This window comes from Theobroma cacao, chromosome 10 (genome assembly GCF_000208745.1).
Source record: "Theobroma cacao cultivar B97-61/B2 chromosome 10, Criollo_cocoa_genome_V2, whole genome shotgun sequence".
NCBI lineage: Eukaryota > Viridiplantae > Streptophyta > Magnoliopsida > Malvales > Malvaceae > Theobroma > Theobroma cacao.
Window position 1 is genome coordinate 3,183,649 of NC_030859.1, and position 14,074 is coordinate 3,197,722.

General features: G+C 35.0%; 2 protein-coding genes across 2 annotated transcripts; one reads left to right on the plus strand and one right to left on the minus strand.

The window, feature by feature from the left end:
- On the minus strand, nucleotides 5,426-6,204 carry LOC18586273 (transcription factor bHLH100). Its single transcript, XM_007009531.2, has 3 exons — nucleotides 6,058-6,204; nucleotides 5,591-5,917; nucleotides 5,426-5,491 (listed from the first exon to the last, which is right to left on the minus strand). The coding sequence occupies exons 1-3, from the start codon at nucleotides 6,148-6,150 to the stop codon at nucleotides 5,426-5,428; spliced, it is 486 nt and encodes a 161-aa protein (XP_007009593.1). The 5' UTR covers nucleotides 6,151-6,204.
- LOC18586274 (chalcone--flavonone isomerase) lies at nucleotides 7,013-8,717 on the plus strand. The gene is made up of 4 exons (XM_018128787.1): nucleotides 7,013-7,179; nucleotides 7,517-7,760; nucleotides 8,095-8,331; nucleotides 8,478-8,717. Exons 1-4 carry the CDS (start codon nucleotides 7,013-7,015, stop codon nucleotides 8,715-8,717), a joined length of 888 nt encoding a protein of 295 aa, XP_017984276.1.

Below are 14,074 nucleotides of genomic sequence, written 5' to 3' on the forward strand. Positions count from 1 at the left end.
TGCAAAGGAATTCTTTGTAGATTTGTTTAAGAGCCAAGTTAAAGCTTCTAAAGTGGTGTGCTTATCCAACTAGGTAGGGCTCTTTTATAAGAAATTCAATATTAAAGGCAAGAGCCATCCTCCTAAGTATCTAGATCATGCTTATGAGTTAGTGGCTTTGTGGATCATGTGGTTAGCTTGATATGTCTTCCCAAGTTGTCCAAATGATGGACTCTCTTTTTTAGTTATTCCTTATGAGATCAAGATTACTAAAGGTATGAGCTTTCTTCTTGCTCCACTATACTTGGGATCTCTGCACAGGAGGTTAGACTTGTATCACTTTAAAACTGCTGAATCGGTTAGGCGCTACAGAGTATTGACTTATGTAGATGTATCATTCATTCAAATGTGTTTGTGGGAGAGATTCCATAATTGTGCCCCCACTTTTAACGTGTATCAGCCTTTTGTATCTTTCTTTATGAATAAAGCTTTAAAGGACGATTATAAGACTTAGGCATGGTATGACCAAACTTTTAAGGACAATATTCTTAAAGTGTTGGATGAGGTAAATCAACTTACTGCAAGGCCTTATGTGCGATTGAACAACAGTTTTGGTGATCTTGTTATTTATTATGACAAGCAAACATTTAAGATTGAAAAACTAAGGTCGCACGAATTGAACTTCTTATTGTGGATTCATTCTTTTCAATTGCCTTCCATGATTGAGATGACTAGTTCAAGTGCTGATAGGGACTCACCGTCTCTTAAGGTATATTTTCCTTATAGAGTGGCATGCCCACTTGGATATAATTAGCTAGTTCTACCTAGACCCCTTTTACTTGAGAACTTATTTTCTAGCACTTCCCAATTGCTTATTGAGGTGCTTAATCATAATGTAAATAAGTTCAAAAATTGCGTTGTCTCAGCCTTTGATAGAATAGGTGCCTACAATATTGGTTGGTTTGCTTATTGGGGATATTATCTTTAAGAATGGACCTCATTTATTATACTTGATCTTAATATGCAAGAGTATTCTTTTTCTGTTAGTGGTAATTATGTGTCATTTCACTTGATTCTTCCTAAGAGGGTTAAAATCTCTTGTCAAGTAAGCTTAAGCTTGTTCCTTACTCCCTTTATCTCCATTTTCATTACATTCTCAGCTTGTTATTGAACTCTTCTTTTCTTTTTTTTTTAGACAGCGTCAACTCCAAGAGTAGAGGTAGAGGGACAAGATATCTCTGAGTCTAAAAGTGAAAAAAAGTCACATGATCACATGAATAGTTATGAATCGAGTGATGAATTAGTTGAAGAAAGGCTTCCCAAACATGAATATTTAAATTTGGAAGGAGGAGTGGGTGGTAATACTATACAAGAACTTCTTATAGATATGATCGATTTTCTACCTTCTACCATTCAAACTGTTGGTGATGATGTGAACACCACTACTAGAGTTGATCAAAGTGTTGTTGAGATTGTTCAAGGTAACATGAATTCTGATTTTGGCTTTAGAATGACTCAACATAGCAATGCCAATACCTCTCTGGTGGAACCTTTGGAGTTACTTGTAGCATTCAGAACAACTTTGGAATTGGTGCTACCCTTGGTGTTCCTCGCAACATTTTCTTTTCTCTAAAAGGTAGACAAAATACTTCTCACAATGTTTCACCACCTAGAGGTGTTCCGAATACTATTTGCAATACTTATTCTTCTCTTGAGGGTGTTTTGAATACTACTCAAAATGTTTCTTCTTCTCTTGGGTGTGTTCCAAATGCTACTCGTAATGCTCCTTCTTCTCCTAGAGGTATTCTGAATAACTCAAATATTATTTATTTTTGTTACACTTTTTCTTACTACTCACTGTGTGTCATCCTTTTTCAATGATAGAAAATAATGCTTCTAACATTCATTTGAAAGCCTTTAATGGCATTCCAGTCTTATCACAACACTTAGAGCTTTTGAAGCGTATCTATAAAATAAAAGTTGAATTTTGACCCTTTAATGGCAGAATCATGAACAAAGCTATTATGGATGTATTAGGCAGTGCCTTAAAGATTGCTTCTTCCTTATGGGTAGACACTTCATTTGAAGAATTGAAGAAGATGGTGGATTTCATGAAAGATGTCCTTAACTTCGATTGCCAAATTAAATGCCTTGACGCTTGTATAGCCTAGGCTAAAGGGTACATCATGTCAAAGATTGACAAAACTAGTATAGAGGTTGAGGTAAAAGAGCTTAATGTATAAATGGCTTTAGTGAGATATCAGAATATGGAGTTGCAAAAAAGATTAGATAGCGTTTCCAATTTTGAGAATGATAGATCCTCTTGCAAAAAATGACAGAGTTACAAAGAGGTTGAGTAGTGGGTGTAAGTTTTGGGTAGTGGAGTAGTGACACTTGATAATGTGCTACGCGTACTTCAAGAATGGAAAGAAAGGGTAAAGCATGTATACTTCAAGGAAATATTAAGATAACTCTTTTTAATTGTTTTCATTTCTGAGCTACAAAGTCAAACTCTTTATAGCATTCTAAATATAAAGATAACTTGTGAACCCATTCACTTGTTTTGAGTTGCTTTCACTTCCCTTTATGAAATAGCTATTTCATGCTTATTCTTATTCTGTAGCACAACATATAAAACAGTTGTTCCATACTTATTCATATTCTGTAACACAATGTAGAAAATAGCTATTTCATGCTTATTCTTATTTTATTGCACAATACTTTCATAAATAATAATTAGCAAAAATTAAGCATGTATAATATCTTTGTTTTAAGATTAAGGGGTGACAAATTCAAACATACGCCAAGGGAAACGAATGATTGGGTAGACCAATTAGTCAAAGACGGAGTCCAAAGGGCCACAGCAAAAGAAATAGGAGCTAGCCACGCTGTGATGAAAGATGGTTTTGTTATCTCATTTGGTTCTAGGCTAATGTGGGGTCTGCAGGAAAGGATAGGATAGGACTCTTGATTTTAGCCTGTCTTTAGTGAAGGGAGGATGATTGTATAGGGGATTTGTGAGTCTTTTCGAGCAACTTGGTTGTTCCATTATGGAGGGTTACGGTTGTTGAGATAACATCCATTTATTCATAAAAAAATCTAAGGCAAGCCACACTGTGATGAAACATAAGTTATCTACATACAATAAATTAAGAAACTAATTCAACGTCGTACATATTTACTTGAGTTAAACCCTAGTTAAGGAATAATTGCTATGTCATATGCCTTACATCAAGTTATAATCAAGTGATTGTTAAGAAGCTGCAGCACGTTTTCCTTTAAGTTCGGCGCCGCGATGGAGAATTGAAGTGCCTGCGAGATTTCCAACATAATCAGCGCTCCACCATTTTAGAACTTGAGAATGGAAATGTTGAACTCTTGTTTGTGGAAACAAGCACTAAAATATCTGCCAATAATTTTAAAATGGGGGAAAAGAAAGCATAGGGTGTTTGTTTTCCTGCATAAAGGTCAATGTGGGGACAAGAGGGCCAAAGCAGCCGCGTTTGTTGAAGCTAAATAGCTATGAGTATTTATTAGGATTAGGGAATTAAAGTCATGTTTATAAAAGCATTTTCACATTTAATGTATTTGCATAGCCTATACGATATGTGGAAGCACAAATAGGAATCCAATCTTCCTTAAATGAAGATAACAACCGTTTAAGTCAAACTTGGGTTATTAAGGGTTTCCTTCTTTTTTTTGTTTTTTTGATTGGCAACCCATTCATGGAGGGTGGGGGTACTTGGGTTATTAAGCTTGAGTTTTCTGCCCATACTGAAACCATTACATTAATACATATACTCAATTGTACAGCAAACTACTCTTTTAGCTGGGTTTATTGCCTTCAGAAGTCTTTTGCCACTTCTGCGGGAGACTTCAAATGACACAATAGCTGAGATTTTTCTTAATAATTTCTTACAAGCTTTTCAAAAAAAAAGGCTTTCAAAACAAAAATGAAATTGAGAGGTTTTTTGGATTAAATAAAGATGCACACACAAAATAAAAAAAGATAAAATGCAATATCTTTATTCTAAACATTAGGAATTATTTAACATTTAATTAAATTATATGTTAGGACACTTGTAAAATAAAACCCATTTTTCTTTAAAAGCAATTCTTCAGTGGCAAGTTTTTATCGTTTAAAGATGCCGTGGAATCATTTATTATAAATATCATTGTCAACTTTTTGTTTCTTTCAGGGGGGTCGGGTCCTTGTATCGTACCGACCTGGGTTTTATTGGTCTCACCATTGACAGACAGTTCAATCCTTGAAACACGGAAAACTACTTAAAAACAACTGTTGCAATTCAACCGAAAGTGGAAGCCATTTGTTTCTTGGTCTTTACGTGGGACAATGGAGTTTTTCTCCACCAAGGAACAGTAATCTGCTTCTTGCAGATTTGCACGTTTTCTCAACAATCCTTGCATCATCATCATCATCAATTCATCATCACCCATTGGGACCAACTCATCAGAATCCCTTTAAATCCCTTCAAAGGGCGGGACACTTGAATTGCTTTTTAAAGTACTTTATCTTAATCTATAATTTTCCTGTGGTATATAAATCCTTGAATTTTATATCAAATAAAAACTCATTGCTGAAGTTTCTTGGTTCAGTACAGCAAGTCATGCTGGTAGTAAAGGAAAAGTGGAACCGATAGAGGCTAATCGGAGGGTGGCAGGCGGTGCAGAGAGGTATCTGACCCTTCTATCCATTTTTCCGTAGGTGGTTTGATGCGAATATTTGGCCCCTAGGATTATGTCTTGATTGGCTTGGATTTTGTTATTGTAAGTCCTCAACTGTGGCTGAAAACGTGGCTGCTCATGTTTGTGTGTTGGAAGACAGTCACGCAGACCAGTTTAGGAAAAAAGGGTAGAGAGCTTGTTCTTGATCTTATATTCAGCTCAATATAGGGAAGGAAGCTGCATAAGACCTTTCTGACTGTAGGTTTCCTGCTAAAATTGCACATATATATTCGCCAATGCACAGACCAGTTGCTTTAAGCCATTAACAGCCTTTAGCAAACTTTGGATGGCATAGTAACTTAGTGATACTTCTCAAAAGACAAAAAAAAAAAAGAAAAAACATAATTATTGTTATTGTATTAAAAATTAATTAAAGTTTTGGATTCGTAAAAACTATCACACCTGACATTACAAATAACACCATTACCTTCACTCACCTTACACTGATACAAAGACGAGATCTCGTCTTAATCAGAAAGAGAATTTTCTCTCCGTCCTAATTATTCCATATAAAAATACTCTCATTTCTAGCAAACCATAAAACTAAAATGAAACACCACATACTGGGAATTGGATCCAATAGTCTGGAGGGTTTTCCCCTTGCTACATATAACCAGGTGCAACAATTGAACCTAAGTAAACCACATTGGTACATATAAAACTCGAGATTTTATTTTCTTAGCAGAAAATGTCCAACGGATTACATGCAATCTCCAATCAGACTCTTCAATCTTTCTAGCCCTTTTGAACCCTTAAAGCCAATTTCCTGCACAAGATCAATGAAAAGTAAAATCATATTTGTTTAAAACTAAGTAAATAGGTAAATCACATCAATGATTTCTCAGATATATATAATAAATTTTACCTCACAATGAACCGAAAGAATGTTTCTATTCACTTTCCTTGCATGATTATATGTAGCACCTATAACTTCAGCTCCTTCTTCCTCAATGATGTTGATAATTTCACCCAATGTAAATTTCATATCCGACCCTGTAACCAAATTTACTTCCATAATAGAATCTGAATCTATTATGTTTAGAACTGGGGTTATCCTTCCGCTCTTTACTCTATTCCATGCTTCACTCTCCTGATCATCTAGTTGCATCTTCCTTTGCTTGAGTTCCTCTACTTGTCTTTGCAGCTGTTTTATATGTACAGTGGCCAGCTCCAACTTGTCAAGGAGTGACATCTACGAGACAATCCATGCATTTAAAATTAAAGCAAAACCGAGCAAAAAAAAAAAAATTTGAGATATACGAATAAGTTAAAATCGAGAGAGAAAGAGATAACAAAAGGATAAACACAGAGATGATCAAGTGCATAAACAACCTTTGCGGGTTGAGGAGGAAGGAGAGAAAAGAGCTTCGAGTATAGATTCTTCAAGTTCGACCTTCGTTCCCTTTCAATCAAATTTCGCTGCATTCTTGATTACGAGCTAAGAGGTTTGCTATGCAAAGACTTATATTTTGTTCTAAGTCTCTGAGTCAACTCAAAGCATAAAATACATGCAAATGAAGCAAATGATTCAGGGTTTCTATGGGGAAAATTTTAGCACTCCAACAGTGTTTTTGTTTGCCTTTTGGGGGAATCGCCAGAAAGGAAAAGGCTGAAATAACATATATATATATATATATATTAATTAGAATTAAATTTTATGTAATTCAGTAATTGTGATGTAATGAATACTTTCATCATCTTAAAGACTTATATTTTTCTAGGAAGGCAATCACCACTTTCCTTTCAATTTTCCGGTAAATTAATTGACTACTGCCCTGGACTTTATACTTTCTAATTTTCTTCCCATGCAATGCACGAAATAACAAGTTATGAAAAAAAAAGCGATTATATTATGAAGGTTAGTCAAAATTAAATTTTAAGTCATAATTTTGACTAAAATTTTTGTTTGTCTTTTATTATTCCGTCTAATTTCTACATAAAGAATAAGTTGTTTTGACTAAATTAATTTAATGATTTTTTGCATAAAAAAATTAAAGATTGTAAAATAATTTATTTAAATTATAAGAATTTAATTGAACATGATAGAAAAATAGTAATTTATTTATATTTTTCTGAATGATTCAAGAATTTTTTTAAAATATATTAAATGCAGGTTATGTCGAATTTAAATAATTTTGTAATAGTTAATGTGGTGGTACAATCTATTATTTATTATTTATAATGAAGTTAAACTTGACATAACAGTAAAAAAGGAAAAATTTACAAAAAAAATAAAATTAAAAAGAAGAAGAAGAAAAAGAAAAGAAAAAAACATGAAAAAGATGAAATGTCAAGTGGCTTTTCTGATTCAAAGGCTCACTTCTCATCTTTAACCATTGCTCCCTTGGATGGTTCCTTTTGTTCTTCTGCTGATGGTTCCCTTGTGAGTGAATCCATTCTTCCTGGATTCACTGGATGCTTTCTGTTGTTGACTGAGATTTCCCTCTGTTTCAGGTTTTGTTTGTTTTCTCTTTAGTTTTCCTTTCCTTGTTGCTCTAGGTTTTTCGACCCTGTTTGATTTGCTTTGGCTTGCCTTTGCTCTTTGGCTGTCAAAGATTTGTCCTTTCTGCTCTCTCCTTTCATGTGTTTGATTTAACGGTGTTTCCATGCCGCCCATGCTGTCCGTGGGTGGTCGAGATTTCTGATTTTGGTTGGACCAGGTGTCTCTCCTATCATGAGGTTTCTTCTTTTGATTTGAGTGTCTCAATTTGTGGAGCTGCTCTTCTCTTTAGCTCTTCGGATGGTGGAGAGTGTTGGCTTTCTCTTGTGAGGTGCCTTGCGTTTTCTGCAGATGGCTTTTGGGGCCTCCCTCCTCCTCGGAGACTTCTCTTGGCCTTTCCTCTGCTCAAGGGCGGGCTGCAATTTTTCGACTCTCCTTCGCCATGGATGATGGTTCGATGTTGCTGGTTTGTGCTCGTCCTGTGTCTTCTTTGCTGGTTGTGTTCGATGCAGGGGCTGCTTTCCTGTCAGCTTGTAGCCCAAGTGTGAAGGGCGTGCTGGCTAATTGGCGGAGGCTGTTCCTCGAGTCTACAAGAGTTCTAGGGCGCTCTTTTTTGCTTCACGACTGATGTTGGCATTCTGCTTCTCCTGTAGTATGTATGTATTAGATAATTTTGTGTAGGTAGTCAAGGGCCGCCAGTGCTTTGGCCTTGGAGTTTGGTTTAGGTTGGTTGATCCTTGATCAAGTGAAGCTACTTTTTTGGGTGAGTAGCAAAATTCTTTTGTAAATGTACAGGCTTCAGCTTAACTACCCTGACTAACTGTTTATGCCATGAGAGTCTTTTGCATGCTAAGCTCAAGACTTGAAGTGACATGTTGGTGATGAGGTTAATAAAATCACCTTTTAAAAAAGAAACCTTGACATATTGATTAACATTCCTAGGTGCCTTTGAGAAGTTCATACGGTTGACAAAGATCCTGACATTAACGGGTCAGCAATACTCTGAAAAAGTGGCAGAAAATTGTGTTGCCATATGGAAATCTCTTGAACTTTACACTGATGCGGAAGCAAAAGCCATTGAAAAGTTCCTTGAGGTATTCAACGATGAAAACTGCCCACCTGGCTCCTCCACTCTTTTCACACTATCAGCCCATGGTTCATTAACGGTAAGATGCAAAACCGTTTCAAAATATTAAAACACTCATTTGGTTTTGACTAATTAAAAAAGGGTGATTGAATTTTGATTGAAAATATGTGAATTGCCATAAGATAGATCATAACTTTTGTCATATTCCATTGTCTGAACCAACAGATCAGCTTTTCCAAATATAGTTCTGTGCCACAAATTGGGACAGCAGTGATAGAGAATAAACTACTTGCAAATGCAGTGCTGGAGTCTATCATTGTCAAGGATGGTGTTTCTCCTGTAGCAAGGAAAAGCATGGCATCAAGATTATCAGCACTGTTCGATGACTCTGGTGAAAAGGCGGCCCAGAATGGGAAACCGGAGTCTCAGTCGTTTCGAGTTTTCTTAATTAAATTAAGAAATTGAATAATTATATTATCATAATGATGAAAAAAACAAAAACAAAAAAGAAAGAGAGAAAAAGAACGAAAAACAAAATACATATACAAATTTCTTTCTAATGGTAAGTTTAGAAAGTGGATTTTTGCGTTGTTCTCATGGAATTCTTTGTATACGAGCTTGCTTTTGGTAGGGGATGTGCTGCGCAGCTGACTATTATTGAACTGTGTTCCTTTGGGCCTTCGTTTTAAGCTGATGAGATATGCTTTCAAGTGTAGGGTATCCTGACTATGGTACTGCATGATTGTGGGATATTTTTGCCTGTTTCGTGGTATGTACCGGCAACCAGGGTGGTGGTCCTCGGACTAATGATGAATGACTAGGACTGGGCAGCAGCTGCCTGGTGGACAGGTTTGAAAAAGATGGGGCTGCTTTTCCTGATTCTTGCGGGATGCCGCCAGGGGCTTATTTTCTGGTTTTATCATGAGTTGGAAGTGGTGCGGTGATTCTTTGAACTGTGATTGGGGAGTTGAAATGGCTTTTTGAGTGTGGTCTTCTTATACGGTGTCAAAGCATATGACCATTTTCTGAAAGTAGAGGATCTCATGTTCATGGAGGGCTGTTCACTGTGATGGAAATTTCAAAGATTTTGTTATATTTACAGAGTATTATCTGTTAAAGCGCTGAAGGATAAAATTAGAAAATCAGAGAAAGATAAAACGAGAAAGAAAATATAATTGAACTCAAAGTCTTTTTACAGTCTTTTCATTCAATAATACCATTTATAAATGCATTTACATGAGAGAAAAAAACCTTTAAAACAAAGTAGTACCTAAAATAAAATAACCGGTGCAGTATGCACGTCTTCCATAACCACCATTTTTAAAAAGCTATTGGTATCCTGGACTCTAGCAGAGCTGAACTTCTTGCCCTGCGAGAAGCTGCCTTCATCTTTGCTGCATCAAGATGGAATCTCTCCCACATTCTCATCATTGAATGTGATGCCAGCAATGTTGTGCAATAGGTTAAAAAACCTAACGAAGTGCCTTGGAGACTAAGATCACTGATTATTCAAATTCATAATCTACTTAGTAAGATTCCCCTATGGAATATTCGTCACATTTTGAGATCCGTTAACGAAGACGTTGGTTCTCTTGCTAAGGAAGGTGCGTCTCATCCTCATGACTTGTTTTGGACAATTAGTGACATTCTGATAGAGGATCATCAAACCGTCGTCTGCTAACATTAAGGTCCCCCTCTGCTTCATTGAGTTGCACTGCTGGACTTCGTTCAAGCTGTTTCTTTCCCCTCCATTGGTGATGCTGATTCCTGAGGCATGTCACTCGCAGAAAGTCAATTATCTGTTTACTGGTTCCAGGATTTTTTTTGTTGAGAGTTCCCATTGGAGTTGAGCAAACCCAGTGTACATATGGGTCTCTTTATCATATTTGCTGTATAGTTTTTGAGTTGCTGATATTTTAGGACAGGTTATTCTGGGGTGGAGGAAGCTGATGGCTCCCTTGTTTTTGTTCTTGGTTTGAAGCTCTTTTGTCAATGCTTCAAACTGTTTGTACAGGTCCCTCTTTTTTAATACAAAATGCTTTTCAATAAAAAATACTGAATCTGGTTCTTCGAGTCAAGTCTCACTCTTCAGCACATTGTTGTGTTGGTTTAAGCAGGTGTTTTCTCTACCATGGGGGTTCGTATTGGTCCATACCATAGTGGGTGAATTGTAAGAAAAGCGGAAATTTGGTTGCAAGGAGATGGTCATTAAATAGTCTCCGGTCTTTTGTTTTGCATGGGAGCAGGTCCCTGTTCCTTGGGGTTAATGCTTGATCTCATTGGCAACCAAATGGATTTTTTATATGCTTTCTTATAAGCAAGGTAGTCACGGCAGGGGTCTGTCCTGCCATGAACCATCTATCCATCTTTGTAGGTGTTTTGTTGCTAACATTTTGTCCCTTAGGATTAGGTCTTGAATTTTGTCATTGTAAGTAGTCAACTATGGCTGAAAACCTTGCTGCTTATGTTTTTTTGTTCAAAGACAGTCACGCAGAGCCTGGGATTGTGGGTTTGTAAGTTATGCTTGATGAGCATCCTGAGCTAATGTTTTTGTACAGAACAGGACTTTAAGAAAAAAGGGTAGAGAGCTTGTTTCTGTTCTTATACTCAGCTCAATATAAGGAAGGAAGCTGCATAAGACTTTTGAGTGTTGTAGGTTTCCTACTGAAATTGTACATATATATTCGCCAATGCGCAGACCCGTTGCTTTAAGCCATTAGAAGTCTTTAGAAAACTTCGGATGGTATCGTGACTAAATGCTAATAAAATTGCTCTTCCAAAAAAAAAATATTGTTGTTATTGTATTAAGAATTAAAGTTTCGAATTGATAAAAACTATCACATCCAACATCGTCAATAGCACCATTACCTTCACTCACCTTACTCCGTACAAAAATGAGATATCATCTTAATCAGAAATATTTTCTTTCTATCTTAATTTTTCCAGATAAAAATAGTTTCATACCCAGCAAAACCATAAGACTAAAAAGTAACCCCACACACACACACTAGGAATTGGATCCAAAAGCTTGGAGGGGATCCCTTTGGTACATATAAAACCAGATGCAACAGTTGAACCTATAAGTAAACCACATTGGTACATATAAAACAAGAGATTTTAATTTGTTTTCTTAGCAGAGAATGTCCAAGGGATTACATGCAGTCTCCAAATAGAGTCTTCAATCTTTCTAGCACTTTAGAACTCTTAAAGCCAATTTTAGAACAGGCAACCTGTATAAAAGATCAATGAAAAGGAAAATCATATTTGGTTAAAAATTAAGTAAATAAGTAAATGATATCAATAATTTCTCAAATATATAATAAATTTTACCTCACAATGAATTGAAAGTATGTTCCTATTCACTTTCCCTGCATGATTATATGTAGCACCTATAACTTCAGCTCCTTCCTGCTCAATGATGCTGATAATTTCACCCAATATAAATTTCATATCCGACCCTATAACCAAGTTTACTTCCATAATAGAATCGGATTCTATTATATTTAGAACTGGGGTTATCGTTTCACTCTTTACTCTATTCCTTGCTTCACTCGCCACTTCTAGTTGCATCTTCCTTTCCTTGAGTTCCTCTACTTGTCTTTGCAATTCTTTTATATGTACGGTGGCCAGCTCCAAGTTGCTACTTATTGACATCTACAAGACAATCCATGTATTCCAAATTGAAGCAAAATCAAGCAAAAAAAAAAATTAAATTCTGAGATGTACGATAAGTTAAAATCAAGAGACAAAGAGAAAACAAAAAGGTAAAACAGAAAGATGTTGGAGTGCATAAACAACCTTTGTGGGTTGAGGAGGAAGGAGCGAAAAGAGCTTCGAGTAGAGATTATTCATGTTCGACCTTCGTTCCCTTTCGATCAAATATCGCTGCATTCTTGATTACGAGCTAAGAGGTTTGGTGTGCAAAGACTTATATTTTCTTCTAAATCTCTGATTCAACTCAAAGAATAAATTACGTCCAAATGCAGCGAATGAGTTATGTTCATATAGGGAAACTTTTAGCACTCCAACACTGTTTTTGTTACCCTTTTGGGGGAATCGCCAGAAGGAAAAGACTGGAATACTGTATATATAGTGACAAATAACATATTAATTGGAATTAAAATATTATGTAATGAATACTTTCATCCTCTTAAAGACCTATGTTTTTCTAGGAAATCACATCATCATCACTTTGTTTTCAATGTTCCTGTTCATTAATTGACTGCTCGAATTTTTATCCCATGCAATACACGAAGTAAGTATTTATAGAAGGAATGCAATTATATTACGAAAAGTTTAGTCAAAATCAAATTCTAAACCATAATTTTGATTAAAATTTTCATTTTTACTAAAAGATATTATTCTTTTTGTCTCTTATTATTCCGTCCCATTTCTACAGAGACAGTAAGTTGTAATTCGACTATTTCAATTTAATGATTTTTTGCTTAAAAAAATTAATGATCTGATCTTCATGTTGTTACAAATAAGCCTTTAATATACCTTTTATTCAACTAAAAATTGAATTAAAATAAATTTTAATTTCTTTGAAATATGAAAACCAAATATTTTTGAAAGTCAAAGACTTGTGTGACACGCAACATAGCTTTCAAATTATTCCTCTAAATATAAAAATGAATTCAAACTTTGAATTAATTAAACATGAAATAATTTTTGGATTTTAAATTATCTAGGCTTTTGAAGTAACCTTTGACTTCGTGGACGTCAATTCTTAGAATTGTTGTAAACATGGTAAAACACTTTTTCAAGTAGAACCCACAAGAAAAGAAAGCATTAAGTGTCACAATAGTATAGACTTATTCTAGACTTGTTCTTGTTGATTTTTTTATATAAAATATTATTATCATTATTATTAATTTTGTTAATGCATATTTCATACTTTTTATTATCAACTCAAGATTATTGTAATTTTTTTTGAAAAGATTATTACAATATAATAAATATTTTGTGTTTTACTTAACTTTAATTTTAAAATAAACTCGTAAATATAATTTTTTTAATAATTTAATAATATCATTTATGAAACAAACCCATGTTTTATATGTATCCTTCAAAACTCATGTGTGTACCATTTTCAATTACATATCCTCCAATTCCTCTGCATTGCATTTTTATTTATTTGAAAAGTAAATTACATTGATATCTACTAACAATGATTGCATAAATATGGATTCAAATATACCGTTATATGTACTTAACTACAGACTTGATGTGACATTACTTTACATCTCAACTTGAGAAAAGCATCGAAGACATAAACCAACATATAAATAATCTCTTGCTAATTTTACCTCTTTTTTTTGTATGTAAATTAATAGCGGAAATTTAAAGGGGAAAAGAAATATTCCCTTTAAATTTGGAAAACAGGGAATTTTGCTTGAAAAAACCAAACACGTGTGTTACATATGTTATATAATCTATTACGTTGTTTGAGAACATTCTCATTTTTAGCTAACTAGGTTGGGTTTATTAAATAATTGCAGGAAACATAGTCCAACAAACTCCAATTTTTTTTCATCTTAACTGTGGCTAAAAAGGGCCAATATGTGCTATACATTCAGCTGCTGCGGCTTTTTTTGTTTTTCTCTAAGCCAAAATATAACTAAAGAAGCATAAATTAAAGTTGCTTTTGTAATTAAAGAAACCCTAATTTACCTTGTACCACTCTACTTGCATAGGGTTAAACTATGTAGCTGAGCAATGAAGTCGATATAGCATTCAAAAGTTCATTTTATCACTAGCCATGGGGTAACATTCATGGATCGGATGTGATATAGATGGGGGGGGGAGGGGGGGGGGGGGGA